At 36.7% G+C, this 14,386-nt stretch overlaps 1 protein-coding gene and 1 long non-coding RNA gene across 2 annotated transcripts; one reads left to right on the forward strand and one right to left on the reverse strand.

The window, feature by feature from the left end:
- The first annotated feature begins 4,360 nt into the window (after positions 1–4,360).
- On the forward strand, positions 4,361–6,826 carry LOC110602427 (protein RGF1 INDUCIBLE TRANSCRIPTION FACTOR 1). The gene is made up of 4 exons (XM_021739949.1): positions 4,361–4,591; positions 4,803–5,006; positions 5,491–5,706; positions 6,167–6,826. Exons 1-4 carry the CDS (start codon positions 4,589–4,591, stop codon positions 6,398–6,400), a joined length of 657 nt encoding a protein of 218 aa, XP_021595641.1. The 5' UTR covers positions 4,361–4,588; the 3' UTR covers positions 6,401–6,826.
- Positions 5,265–5,510, reverse strand: LOC122722003. Its single transcript, XR_006348840.1, has 2 exons — positions 5,374–5,510; positions 5,265–5,343 (listed from the first exon to the last, which is right to left on the reverse strand). It is a non-coding gene; the product is annotated as an uncharacterized LOC122722003 (long non-coding RNA).
- Positions 6,827–14,386: the final 7,560 nt, after the last annotated feature.

The following is a 14,386-nucleotide window of genomic DNA, read 5'->3' on the forward strand; positions in this document are numbered from 1 at the left end:
CCACGTAGTCCTGTCTTATGGTGATAACTCATTGCCTACTTTAGATGATTGTTGTGTAGCATCAAAAATAAATAACTTATAAAAAGTGACAAATACAAGTGAATGTATAGGTATTATTTGTAACGACTCGGAAACCGGACTGCTACCGGCGCTAGGATTCAGATTGACTTAAGGTCGCCGGAACCCGTAGCAAACCTACTGTACATCCTGTTACACCTGATAAAATCCCATACATGATCACAAGATATAATAAAAATATAAACATCCCATGAACTAAGGCTCGACCTGTGCATGCATCAACACTGAAAACATAAACTCATACTAGAGCTCTCATCAAATGCTCCAGTATGGTAAACATCACATGCCTCAAGCTTAGTTCAAACATAACTCCTACTTAAAACTTTTACATAAGAATCATGTAAATAGGGATTACAAGGCAAACACTAGGGCAAAGCACAATTTTAAAACCATAAAAATATTACATGTCCACATCTACACTATTACATTAGACTATACCAGCAATTATGCTGACTTCCCCAAGCTATCTTTGACCCTGCAAACCTGGGGTTAGGGGAAAGGGATAAACTACAAGAGCCTAGTGAGCATAACATAAAAACAGTCTAATAAATATATGCTCGTATAAAATGCATCACAACACAAACAATTCACATCAAGATGGACTTGTCACCAGTAACCCTCTACATATTCCAATAGTGCCCGGCCCTCGATGGGAGCTCATAAGGACTTCCTCTTAAACATATCACAACATATCCATAATGCCAGGGGCGTAGAATGGACAGCCCTGGTCTTTCCATATCCGTCATAATATATCATACTCGAGGGCTAGTGGGTCATCCAACATCCATCCACATCAAGAATAAATCATGCAATGCATCATATTCGTGATTTCTAATGCAAACAACCTAATGCATATACATGGCATCCGTGATGCATGAGTATGCTTAAAAAGTTTAAATCTTTTAGAATAATAGATCAGTTCAGTTCTACTCACCTCTGGCTGACGCTCGCCTAACACTGACGCAATTATTTTACTGCAGGCCTCTACGGTCTCCCAGATCCGATCCTACACAGATGGACTCCAATGAGGGACCAAATATAACTTTTACAAGACTCTAAACAACTCTCCAAAAACCTCCTAAAATATACCAAAGCATGCATACAAAACAAGCAAAAGAAAGCTGGGTAGGGGACTTTCGGCAGCAAGTTCGGCGGCCGAAGGTCCCTTACAAATTCGAAAGTCAGGAACTTTCGGGAGCAGGTTTGGCGGCCTAAACTCCACACAGATCCGAAAGTTAGGGACTTTCGGAGGTAGTTCGGCGGCCTAAACTCCACATAGATTCGAAGGTTGGGACCTTTAGAGGCAGTTTAGGCGGCCAAAAGGCTGCATTCACAAGCAGGTTCGGCGATCGAACCTGGATTCTCCAGCAAGGCAGAATCCGATTTTGCCCTATGCACACATCCACCAAACACTCCAATCCTCACACCCAACTACTTATAAACATTTATACTCACTCAACATGCATAAGGGACATAAAAACTAGCCTAATCCCCAACAAGCAACAACAAAAACAACACAAGAGAAAACATTCATTATCAACCTAATCCAAATCCTAAAACTCTAGATTTAACCCTTAACCCCTTCTTAAAACTTATTTAAAACATATGAAAAGCGAAGATCTAAACTTACCTCTTAGATTCACAAAGGTGACAACGACCCCAACTTGGAGATGAGGTAAAACGGTCTCCGGAGGTCTCCAAGGTTTAAAAACTTAGATTTAAGCTCAAATATTCAAAAATGAGGGAAAACTCATGAATTTTTTAAGAGATTTGAAGGAAAAACAATAAGAGCAAACAAGGGAGGGCTAGGACTCACCTCTGCCCGAAAATAGAGAGAAAGCTCTCTCATTTTCGGGCTGAAGGTCTCTTATAGGGGGCAGAAGAAACCACCTTCGGCGGGTGAACAAGATGGTCCAGCGGCAGCATGGAGAAACCACCTTCGGCGGGCGAACAAGATGGTCCAGCGGCGGCATGGAGAAACCACCTTCGGTAGCCGAACCTGAGATTTTCCTTCAAAACTCTTTTCTTTCTTTTTAACACAAAACCCAAAAATTTTTGGAATTTATTTTATAAAAACCTTATTTTACCCTTCTAGAGAGATTCCAGCTTCGAGATTCCGGTCTCCAACGAAGATTCCGTCGGAAGATTGAAATTCCGACACCAGAACTTAGCCGGATATTAGATTATTTATTGAAAACTTACTAATTAAAGTATATTATAGTCATTTTAATTATTAAAATTATATTTAATTTCAATTATATATAATAAAAAAATTACCTAGGGATGCAAATATCGTAGTTTCTTTCAAATAGGTAAGGAAAGAAAAAGAAGGGTTGAGTTTCGGTTTTGTCGTTCTGATTTCTTTTTCATTATCGTCATCTTGTTTTGATTCTCTCTATTAATTGCTTAGTTTATATTTTATTATTATTTTTTTCCCTGCTCCTTTCTTCTTGTTTTGTTTTTATTCTTCTTGGCTCTATCGTCGGAGATGAATGATTGTCTTTTCTTGCTTGGTGTATTTATTTTCATATAAGTACGATTCTAGAAAAAAATTTCTTTGCTTGATTTGGAGGATACTTTGATATTTTTCGACAACTTGAGAGAGGGCTTCTGAATTATATCTCGTCGACATTTTGAGATAGCATCGGTCCTCTTGATGGTTTTGCTTTCATTAGTTGTTTTTTGCTAAGCTCTGGCACGACTCTCTCTTATTGTGTTTTGATGATTATTCTTGGAGCTTATGTTCTTACATGTCTGCATTTTTTTTATTTTTTAATTGCTTGGTTTTGATTCTGTTTCTCGATTGTTTTTACTTTGCCTATCATGCTTGGAGCGATTATGATAGTGTAATGTACTGCGGTGATAGAGTTGGAGGAGTATGTGATATCAATGTGGAGTTATGTTTTCTAGGTTGGTGTGCGTTGATTTATTATTTTTTAATTTAGTTTGATACGAGTTTAGTGTTTTGGTTTGATTTGATTTCAATTTGAGGCTTAGAATGATTTGTGTACCCTATCCGTTCGCCTTCTTATAGATTTTGTGAAATGAACTATCTATGGCATTGATAAAAAAAAAAAAAAATTATAACATATTAATGTTATTTATATTTTTCTAATGACTTAAACCTAACACAACATTCAATATATTAATAATTATTTATAACTTTATGGTCAAACCTAAGTAAACTGGCTACTAATTTGGGAAGGCAAGAGGAGTAGAAATAATTTTATTATAAAAATCAATTTATAATTTTATGGAAAAGAGGATGTTTCACTTAAGTTAAAAAATTAATTTATGATTTTTATATATTTATAAATTAATCCAAACTTATTCAAAATTTTAATTAATTATATGTTTAATATGATACTTATAAATAATTACAATAAATTTCATATGTTCGATATAAAAAAAACTTATAATTATATAAATTTTAGATTTATGTTAATTTAAATTTATAATTTTTAAAATTTTGAATAATTATATATTTGATTATAATACTGATTTGTAGTTACTATATATACAATCGATATATCCAATAAAAATGATAAACATATTTATCTTTAAATTTTTAAAAAGAGTATTAAATAAAACATGTGATTAATTTTAAAAGTAAAAAAAGAAAAATTTAAAAAGAGTATTAAATAAAACATGTGATTAATTTTAAAAGTAAAAATAAACATTATTTATGAAAATAATACTTATAAACATTAAGAAAAAAGCTAGTTTCCAAATTTTACTTTTTTTTTCCCTTGTAAAATCTAATTAAATTAATTTGATCAAGAAAAATACTCTAAATATGGTTTCACATTAAGACTAAGAGTTAAAGAAATACTTTAAAGAAAAAAAAATATTTGTCATCAATAAAAATACACATAAGAAGCAGGTACACTGAATTTAGTACAATAATGGCAATGCACAAATTTCATTTTTTATAATAAATTAAATTAAATTAAATTAAATTAAATATCCCATTCCTTAAATAATATAAATTATTAATTTAAACACCAATAATGAGTGGTAACAAAAAAGCTTTAAATATAAATAAAATAAATAAAATAGAAACTACGATAAGACCAAAGAGAGAGAGGATGGGCAAATGCAGAGAAAATGAAATGGAAATTGAAAGGAAGGACCAAGGAGAAGGTAGGTTCCTTGCATTCAACGCATCTATGGTTAACCTTTAGGTTTGGGTTCGGATTTAGGTTTGAACTTTGGTTCGGAGTTTTGTATTGACTTGTTTGGGATAAGAACGACCTCCACTCTCTCTCTCCTCTTTTAAGTTTATTACATTGCTGCTTCTCTCTATAGAACAACAGCCGCCTCTCCTCTTCTTCTCTCTGTGAATATATTGTATAGCTTTGCATTCTCTCTCTCCCTCTCTCTCACATTAGAGCCAATACACACTCATTTACTCCTTAATACAAGCAGAGTGCTCTGTTTTTCATAAGCTTCATTCAAGCTGGCGATCGAAAATCAGGAAACCACTATCAAGCCTAGAAATAGGAGAATCATGGTATAATTTTTCATCTGGGTTTTCTTAAAATTCTCTCTTTTTTACTTGATTTGAGTCAATAGCCTTTGTTTGATTGAATGCAGCTTTCTTTATCGTTCTTTATTATTATTATTTTCATCGAATGTTTGGTTGACTTGATTAAAAACTATGGTGTTTGGTATATGTTTCAGTTCTAATGAACTTCCTTAATGGTTTTTGATGGCCTGTGTAGGGTGCCGGAGGACCTGAAGAAGACGACGACGACAACAGGTGGCCGAAGTGGCTAAGGCCTCTGCTAAAGGAGAGCTTCTTTGTTCAATGCAAATTGCACGCTGATTCCCATAAAAGTGAATGTAATATGTATTGTATGGATTGCATGAATGGGGCTCTCTGCTCCCTCTGCCTAGCCTACCACAAGGACCATCACGCTATTCAGGTGAAGTAATTGTCAATTAATTCAATCATTCTTCATTTCAAACCTATTTTTGGCATATGGGTTTAATCCTCCCTTTTATATTTTTTTTTCTCTTTTGTCTATATATGTGAATCCTCTGTTTTTCAATCCTTTTATGGCATTTGGATTCAATGCGTTGAGTTTCTTGTTTCTCAATTGAGTTCGTTTTTCATTCCCTTTTGTGAAAATGAGGTTTTCTCAGTTTTGATTTTCATATTGTGAAGTGTAGGTCGTACTTTACCAGAATCAGGCTTTTTTTTTTCCCTTAATTTTTCTGAGTGTCCAAACTGGGCATTCTCTGTTAAATTAAGTTTCATTTCTTAGAAAGGCTCGGATGTTTCATTCCTACCCCAGAATTACATGGGATTTCTTCTTTCTGAGATTGATTTGTATTTTCCTGGAACCAAAAGAAAAAGTCGTGAATCTGGAATTGTCTAACGCTTGATATTTTCTTTGTGAATTGCAGATAAGGAGGTCCTCATACCATGATGTGATAAGGGTATCAGAGATACAGAAGGTGCTGGACATATCTGGTGTCCAGACTTATGTGATCAACAGTGCGAGAGTTGTTTTCTTGAATGAAAGGCCTCAGCCTAGGCCTGGCAAAGGTGTCACCAACACCTGCGATGTCTGCGAGCGAAGCCTTCTTGATTCCTTCCGTTTCTGCTCCCTTGGCTGCAAGGTATATATAATATCATTTGTGCCTTTCTTTTTATTGCTTTTCTGTTTGTTTCCTGAGAAAATGGTGGTAATGTGGAGTGAAAAAGGGGAATTTAGACCATTATGTTCTCTCTTTGTTTTTTTTTCTGCAAGGGCATTGAAAGTTCAACTTTTGTGTGTTTATTCATTTATGTGGTTAAAGTGAGTTTGACTTTTATTAGGCTGTACAGTATCTACAGAACTTTCTGCTATTTTCCCACTATTTCTTATCAACCAAACTGATTACAAGTGTGAAAAAGTTGAATTGGATTTCTGGGTTAATCAAGTTTGGTTTGACAAGTGACTCTTGTTTCTCATTGGATGGCAATTTCTTATGGGGTTGATCATATTTCTTAGTAGATATAATTGAAATGGTGAACCTGTACTTGATTGCATATTTTTTATTAGAATTTCTTAATAATCAAAATGGTCATCCATTGCAGCTTGCTGGCACATCAAAGAATTTTCAGAAGAAGAAGAAACAACAAGCAGTAATGAAGTCGGATTCTGAGGATTCTTACAGCAGCAGCCGCCATGGTAGATACAAGAACAACGACAAAGAGCGAAGCTTCTCTCCCTCAACGCCGCCTCCGACTTTGGTTAGATACCAAACTGCCAAAAGAAGAAAGGGAATCCCCCACCGCGCCCCGTTCGGAGGGCTGACCATAGAATACTAGCTAGTAGCTATAGTACTTTTTATCAGTTAAGCAATCCACTTGATATACTAACCCAATGCTGGAGCTTCTCTTGGCCAGCATGGGAGGTTTAGTGCTCATCACTAGTAATGTGTACATAGAAGCAGCAGCAGCAGCAGCAGAAAATAGAAGTGGCAAAGTCGGAGAAAAGGACAATAAAATAAAGGATGGGGACTGAATGGCAAATAATAAAAAGTAGTCTTTGTAGTGTAAAAGAACATAGTTTGGGTTTTAGAGTGATTATACATAAGTTTTGGGGAAAAATTGTAAATATTATTATCGTTTTTGGTGGGTTTTTCATGTCTGTATCTTTTGTTTTTTCTTTTTATTTTCTAGGTAGTGGAAGTGGAAAGAAAATGTGTAATGATATGAAATGAAAATAAGAGATTGTTGTGTCCGTGTCTGCAATGCGTGTGCGTATTTTCCATATTTAGAAAATGAAATTATTTTTGTTATGGCTTGGAATCTGACGCGTGCGGGTTGAGTTTGACAGTGGTTGTTCTGCTATTCTACGTGTTGAAGTATGATTGGTTGTAGGCAAACCCACTTGTGTATTTGATTCTGAAAATCATAAAAGCAGGTGAGCCGCCCACCTATGTGTCGTGTGTGCGGTGGCCGGTGGTCAAAGTTGCTCGTGTGGGGCTCAATAGAAAGTGTCCTGCTACGTCATCTCTCTTTTGATGCAATATTTAAAACCCATTCTAGAGGATCCACGCCATCATGCTTTGTTTTTTTCAGCCATGCGGAGAGATTTGTATTAAAAGCTCGTAGAGCCAATATAAAAGATAATAAACTCACCATCTCAGCCAATTCAGAATCCCATAGAAGACTCAATCCAAAACTACCAGCTCAGACCATCTCCAATCCGATACACTATGTTTTTTCACTATTTTCAATTCTATACACCATTCTTTTTCACTATTTTAATGTAAAATATTAAAATTATGTAATATTATTTTCAACTTTTTATATTATTTTTAATATAAAAAATATTTTATTTATATTTTTCTCTCTTTAATATTATATTATTTATTTTACTTTAATTTTATTTATATATTCTATTCAAAAAATTCATATAATTTTATATACTTACTCTAAATATTTATATATTTTACATTTTCATTTAATATTTAAATATTTAATTATATTATAAATAAATAAAAATATATTAATTTTAAAAATATAATAATTAAATATTAATTATAAAAAATATTACTTAAACATTAATTATAAACATACATTAATTAAATATTAATTAATAAATTAAAAATAAAATAAAAAAATATAAATTTTGAATTATATTATAAATTTAAAAAAATAAAAAATATAAATTTTAAATTATATTATAAATTAAAAAAAATAAAATTACTATATTGCCATGCTATATTTGGCGTGATACTATAACACAACACTAAAATTTCATAAGATTTTGGTGTTGCGGTGGAGATGTTAAAACATGGCCTAACCTTAATATAATTTTTGAAATATTTAGTGCAAATATATAATTATTAACTGTGGATGATAGTGGTAGAGAAAAGAGAGAGAAGAGATGGTGGTGGCCAAAGAAAGAGGAAGGAGTGGCTAGAGAAGGGGATAGTGAACAAAAGAGGAAGAATAGAGAGAACATCTGTCTCTGTACCATATGTATATATATATAAATTTGTAGTTTTTAAAAACTAAAAAATTGAAATTTTATTTTATTTATTACACTAAGTAAAATCAATATTACTTTTATTAATTAGTTAAAAAATTAATTAGCTATAAAATAATTCAAACAAAATTTTAGAATTTAGTTATAATTGATAAATATCAAATACAATAACTTATTATAAGATTTTAAGCTACTTCTATAATCCCGGATAAAATAATATTTTAGTTAGAATATATATTTATACACGTTATTTTATTTAATTTTTAAATTAAAATTATAATCTATTTAATAACTGAACAAAAAATAAAAAGTTAATTACACATATTATTGACTATATTTTAAATTTCATGCCCTCTAAATTTTTTATAAATGGATAAAGTTGAACGAGTATAAAATTATTATTTTACAAAATTTTACTCTTATTTTTATTATTTATTTAATGTTTTATTTCATTTACTTTTTATCCATATTAATTATTTATTATTATTTTAAGTACTTACATGCAAAATAAATAAACAAACCCGTCTAAAAAGGAAAATGTCTAACCAAATGAACAAAGGGTCAAAGGAAATCTTTTGATGGGCTTAGAAGCAAATTGGACTTAGACTTTTAATATGCGGTTAATAAGTGATGTAGCACAATAATCGTTCAAAATAAGTCATAAATTGTCACGATAAAATAGAATTACATGGTAAAAATCTAATAAGCTGATATGTGGTCTTACCCGTGAAAGGAAATATCCGAACACCGTAACACTCGGTCCTTTACCAAAACTCGTTCCCTCCTAAAGAGGTAGAGTATTCACATAAAATTACCATTAGCTGGTGTAATCTAGCAGATCCCTATTATACCTATAATCACGGGATCACCGATCAATTAACTAGTGAACTCTCCTATCAATTAGCCAACACCGGCTAGATTTCTAGAAAATACTATAATTGTAACAGCTCGAAAACCGGTACCCCTCTGTAACGGTCCGAACCATCACTGGCACTAGGATCTAGATCGGCTTAAGGCCGCCGGGACCCGTAGCAAGCCGACTATACTCTCTATGTACCTGATAAATCCCATACATGATAAAAAATACTCAACAATCCTGTAAAACTCTCCAGGCTTAACTACTGCTACTCAGATATGCAAATCTGAAATGGCCCTCAGGGCCTATACCAGTGACTACTATCTGCTGTGGGTCAAGGGATTGAAACCCTTTTAATCTGTAACACAATCCACTGGTATCTCATCAAAGCCATACATTAAGCCTGATACACACATTTCTCATCAAGAAACGTAAAACAGGATTCATGTACAAAGGGATAAATCATACACCATACTAAGGTAAAGACACTAGGGTAAAGCACAATTCTATCCATGATCTGATAGTACATATCTATACATTACATTACAACTAATCTTTTATTTACATCATGTCCACTACGCTATTACAAACATACATTCATGCATATCTTTCTTTACTCTTGCTGACTCTGATTTCCCATAGCTATCTCGAAACCTGCAAAACTGGGGTTAAGGGAGTGGGATGAGCTCTATAGCCCAGTGAGGAGGAACAATAAAACAATTCATTAATTACATGCTTTCATGAAATGCATCACAGCACAAACATATCATCTCACGGATGAACTTGTCACCAATAGCCCTCTACAATATGTCATAATATGTCCCACTGTGCCAAGGAGACTAGGTCATCACCTGGACTTCTCTGATCTGTCTCATATCATAACATGTCCCACTGTGCCAAGGAGACTAGGTCATCACTTGGACTTCTCTTATCTCTGATCTGACAGGCTGTTTGTCTATCTCATAGTACCAGGAGCGACCTGGACTATCCAGGAGCGACCTGGTATGGCTATCTCATGCCATATCTCAACTCATAGTCTCTGATCTCATATCAAGGGCTAAGGATCATCCAACATTCATCCACACAAATATCATCTTATGCAATGCATCATATTCGTGAATTCTAATGCAACACAACTTAATACATAACATGGCATTTTATGATGCATGGATCATGCTAGAACTGTGTCATTTCTCAAGTTAAGATATGAAGTTTAGTTCCACTCACCTATAGCCACTGCTTGGCTAACTCTAGGCCACCTCTAACTCTGATGCAGGTACTACTGCTAAACACCTCGGTTTCTCGGGTCCAATCCTACAATGGAGGACTCAAATGAGGTACCAAACATACTCTATACAACTGAAAATAACTCTTACTCAATTCCCCAAAAACCCTCTAAAACCTCCTAGAACAATCATAGAAATCATGCAAAGGAAGGCTGAACAGAGCATCTTCGGCGGCACCTTCGGCGGCCGAAGGCTCCCTCCAGAGACGAAAGTCAGGCATGTTCGACGGCCGAATCCTCCTTCGGCTGCCGAACCTGAGTTCATCCAGAACTCAGCTTCGTGCACAAGGACGCCTTCCAGTCCTTCCAATCCCTGCTAAGCTCTCACCACATGCAACTAACCTCTCAAAACATGCACAAACACTTCTACTAGCTCATAGGGGCTGAAAACAAGTTCAAAAACCCAAAAAAACCTAACATCATACACATCAAACATGCACAAAGGGTACATAAACCCTACGATGCACAACTCATGCATAAATTCCCTTTTCCCTTCATAAAACTCATCTAAAACATTTTAAAAGCTGAAAATCAACACTTACCTCTTGAAGAACAAAGGCTGGTGTGATTCAAACTCGAAGATATGGAGATTCAAACTCCAAACTTCTCCAAGCTTTCAAACTCTTCCAAAACACATAACACTTACTTAACACTTGTTTAACTTTGAAAGATTAGAAGAAAAACCATAAAAACAATCCAAGGAGATCAAGAACTCACCTAGGCAAAAAAGAGAGAAGAACCTTCTCCATTTTCTGGACTCGGTGCCCTTTATAGATGAACAACCGCCTCAGCTTCGGCAGCCGAAACTGCATGCACAATCATGCAACGTTCGGCGGCCGAACTTGAACTTCGGAGGCCGAAACCCTGCAATGTTCGGCGGCCGAACTTGCCCTTCGGCAGCCGAAGCACTTGTGCCCTTTGGTCTTTTCTCTTCAAAACTCAAGTCCTTTTCCATTCTAAACCTTTAAAATACTTAAAACATTTAAGAAAACCTTTCTCTTACCCTTCTAGATACCTCTGACATCCTCGAATTCCACCGGAAGGTAGAAATTCCGATGCCTGATCTAGCCGGGTATTACATTCTTCCCCCCTTTAAGAACATTCGTCCTCGAATGTTTCAAACAAATAAACATGCAAGTAAGCAATCAAGGAAAGTCTAAAACCTTCCTCTGAGAAGAGACACAGATACTACTGACTCGTAACTTCTTGATCTGCGTCCATACTCTACATTGACTGTTTATCACTCCTGCCGGTACACAACCGACTTAATTCTTTTCTTTCAGACTACTGACTTTCCCTTCTCTTTGGCTCTTCTAAGCTTTATTCACACTACTCTGGCTACATTAACCTTTGCTTCTCTTTACTCAACCCGGTCACAGGAACAACAACTTTAAGGAAATTCTAAATGAACTTCCTATTACTTCAACTTTCTACTTACTTCAGAAACCTTATTGTGACACATCATGATTCAAACAGACATGCCTCTTAATTGAACTCATATTACAGACCTTGGCCTCTATGCCGTGTTCTCGTAGAGTCTGCAACATCTTTATTAGACAATGGGCATGCTTCTCTATGTTTTCTTCTTCTTTTTCTTTTTGAACTACTCTACGCATCCGCTGCGCACTCTGGTCTTTGTCTTTCTCTATCCATCTCTACTCAACTGCTAAACTGACTTTTCTCTACCTCTCGACATATAGTTCCCGAATCTCAGATCTATCATCCATAGATCATCAATCCTACATGGAAACACCTGTCCTTGGTAGTGATTTTGTTCAACTGCTCACAGTCGTTATAAAATCTCAAGGTTTCATCCTTCGTTTCTCACAACGACACTGGAACATTCCAGGGTGAGGTACTAGGTCGGATACAACCTTTATCTACCAAGCTTCTTTGTACTATTCTGACTATTCTCTCTCTGCAGGTGCCATCCTGTAGGGTATAAGGAAAGAAATGGTCCGCGTCCAGACACCACTTCTATTCCAAACTCAAACTCCCTGACAGATGGTAAACCTGACAGCTCGTCTGGGAAAACCATCTAGGACTCACCAGCTACAGACATTGAGGCTGATTCCCTGATCTGACTACTAAACTCGCTCACAAGAGCTAGAACCCTCAGACAACCTTTCCTGTGTAAACTAGGAGCCTGTTGGGTTGACATCAAACGTCTAGGCACCTATACTCTGTCCCCTCCAAGGACTACCTCTGATCCGTCCAGCACTCTGAACTCTCCTACCTTGTCTTTGCAGACATAGGTAGTACAATGAGTAGCTAGCCAATCCGCCCTAGAATGACATCAAATAGTCAACTCTAGAACCATAAGGTCAGCTGGATAGCATCTACTCATCACAAACTCTGAACCGACTGACTGATTCTGCCTCAGATGGATCACACTCGGGTCCACTAACCCAGAGAAAACACTCTAGGCCCAGAAGTCATCAAACCCACTCTATCAACAACTCACTCAAAGCAACAAGGAAAGAGAAACACTAGGGTTCAAAACAAACAGTATACACATCCGAACATCTACAAGTGAACGTACCTGACGTCACCGTGTTCGATGTGATAGCCTCCTGCTGAGTCAGGTTGACGATCCGAGCCAAAGCTAACGGAACTTCCCTCGGGAATCTACTAATGGAAAGGCCAACCCTTTCCTCTGCCTCAACCGCCACATAATCCCAGACTAAACTGAAATCTCTTTCTGAACTTATACTTATTCTTACTCTTTTCTTCCTCTGTTCTACTCTAGTTTACTTACTCTTCTCTTTTTCTTATTTTGATCTATTTCACTTACTTCTCTCTTACTTACTTTTATTCTTTTCTTACTCTTCTCTTCTATTTCTTACTCTGTTCTCTGAATTATTTCTTATACTTGAGGGCTGCACTCGGAGATGAGAGATCACTCTCCCTATACCTGGATAAAATCCAAGGCCATAGTTCCTGGCTTACTAACCTCTAGCTACTACTCGTTTGGCTTTTACTATCTCTCTCACTCTACTGGTGCTATCCTGCAGAGAAGACGAGGACTGGTTCTGGGTCTCCTATATCCCATTCTATTCTCTTAGCAGGTGGTAAACCTGGTGACTTGTCTGGGACAACGTCTAAAACTTTTCTCTGGCTGCGGGCACTAAAACTGGTTCCCCTCCTGATCTGCCTAACTGCTATGCTCTCTGACACAAGCGAGAAACCTCTGATACCTCTCCTGAACAGCTTAAGAGCCTATAGGGCTGATATCAAATTCCAGGCATCTCTACACTGTCCCCTCAACAAACTACCTGTGATCCACCCTGATCTCTAAGCCTGACTACTCTGTCTCTGCTATCTAAGGCAGTACTATGAGTAGCTAGCCCATCCACCCCTAGAATGACATCATACAATCACTCTAGAACCACGAGGTCAGCTGGAAGGCACCTACTCACAACTAGCACTGAACTCAACTGGCAGACTGACTCTGCCGCTGATGGATCACACTTGAGTCCACTGACCCAAAGAGGACATTCTAATCCCAGAAGCTATCAAACCCCTACTCTCTATGGCTCTCAAGGCACTAAGGAAAGCGAAACATCAGAGTCTCTAATAGCAGACACATCAAAACATATGGAAGTGAAAAGTACCTGTCACCGCCATGTCCGATGTGTGAGCCTCCAGCTGCGTCAAAGCAAAGATCCGTGCTGGTACTGATGGACCTTCACCTGGGGAACCTGTGGAAGAAGGAGTGATCTCGCTCCCTCTGCCTCTGCCCAACGCCATGGCTAGAGCTCCTGGCTGAGCCACTCTGTCTGAGGCTGTCTGCTGGGACTGTGTTATCAAAGTCGCGGTGGAACACTCACGTGCTATGTGCCCCTCCTGTCCGCACCTGAAACATGCTGTTGTCCCTACTAGACAGACTCCCTTGTGCGGCCTACTGCACCTCATACATCTAGAACTGTCCCAACCAGAACTCGAGCTATCGCTAAAACCCATACTAGACTTTAACCTATTCCAGAACTCTCTTTTCTTTGACCCTTTCAGGCCTCTAACTTTCTTTTTACTCTTTGCAGCAACCTCACCCGAAGGGAAACGATCAATATTCTCTGGGTAATTTTCTATACTCATGTTTTCTGTCTGCTCTAGCTGCTCAAATTCACTCTCCTTACGCTCCCTTGAGCTATCTGGAACAGCCCATCCTACAAACTC

Source organism: Manihot esculenta, chromosome 15, assembly GCF_001659605.2.
Source record: "Manihot esculenta cultivar AM560-2 chromosome 15, M.esculenta_v8, whole genome shotgun sequence".
Classification (NCBI taxonomy): Eukaryota; Viridiplantae; Streptophyta; class Magnoliopsida; order Malpighiales; family Euphorbiaceae; genus Manihot; species Manihot esculenta.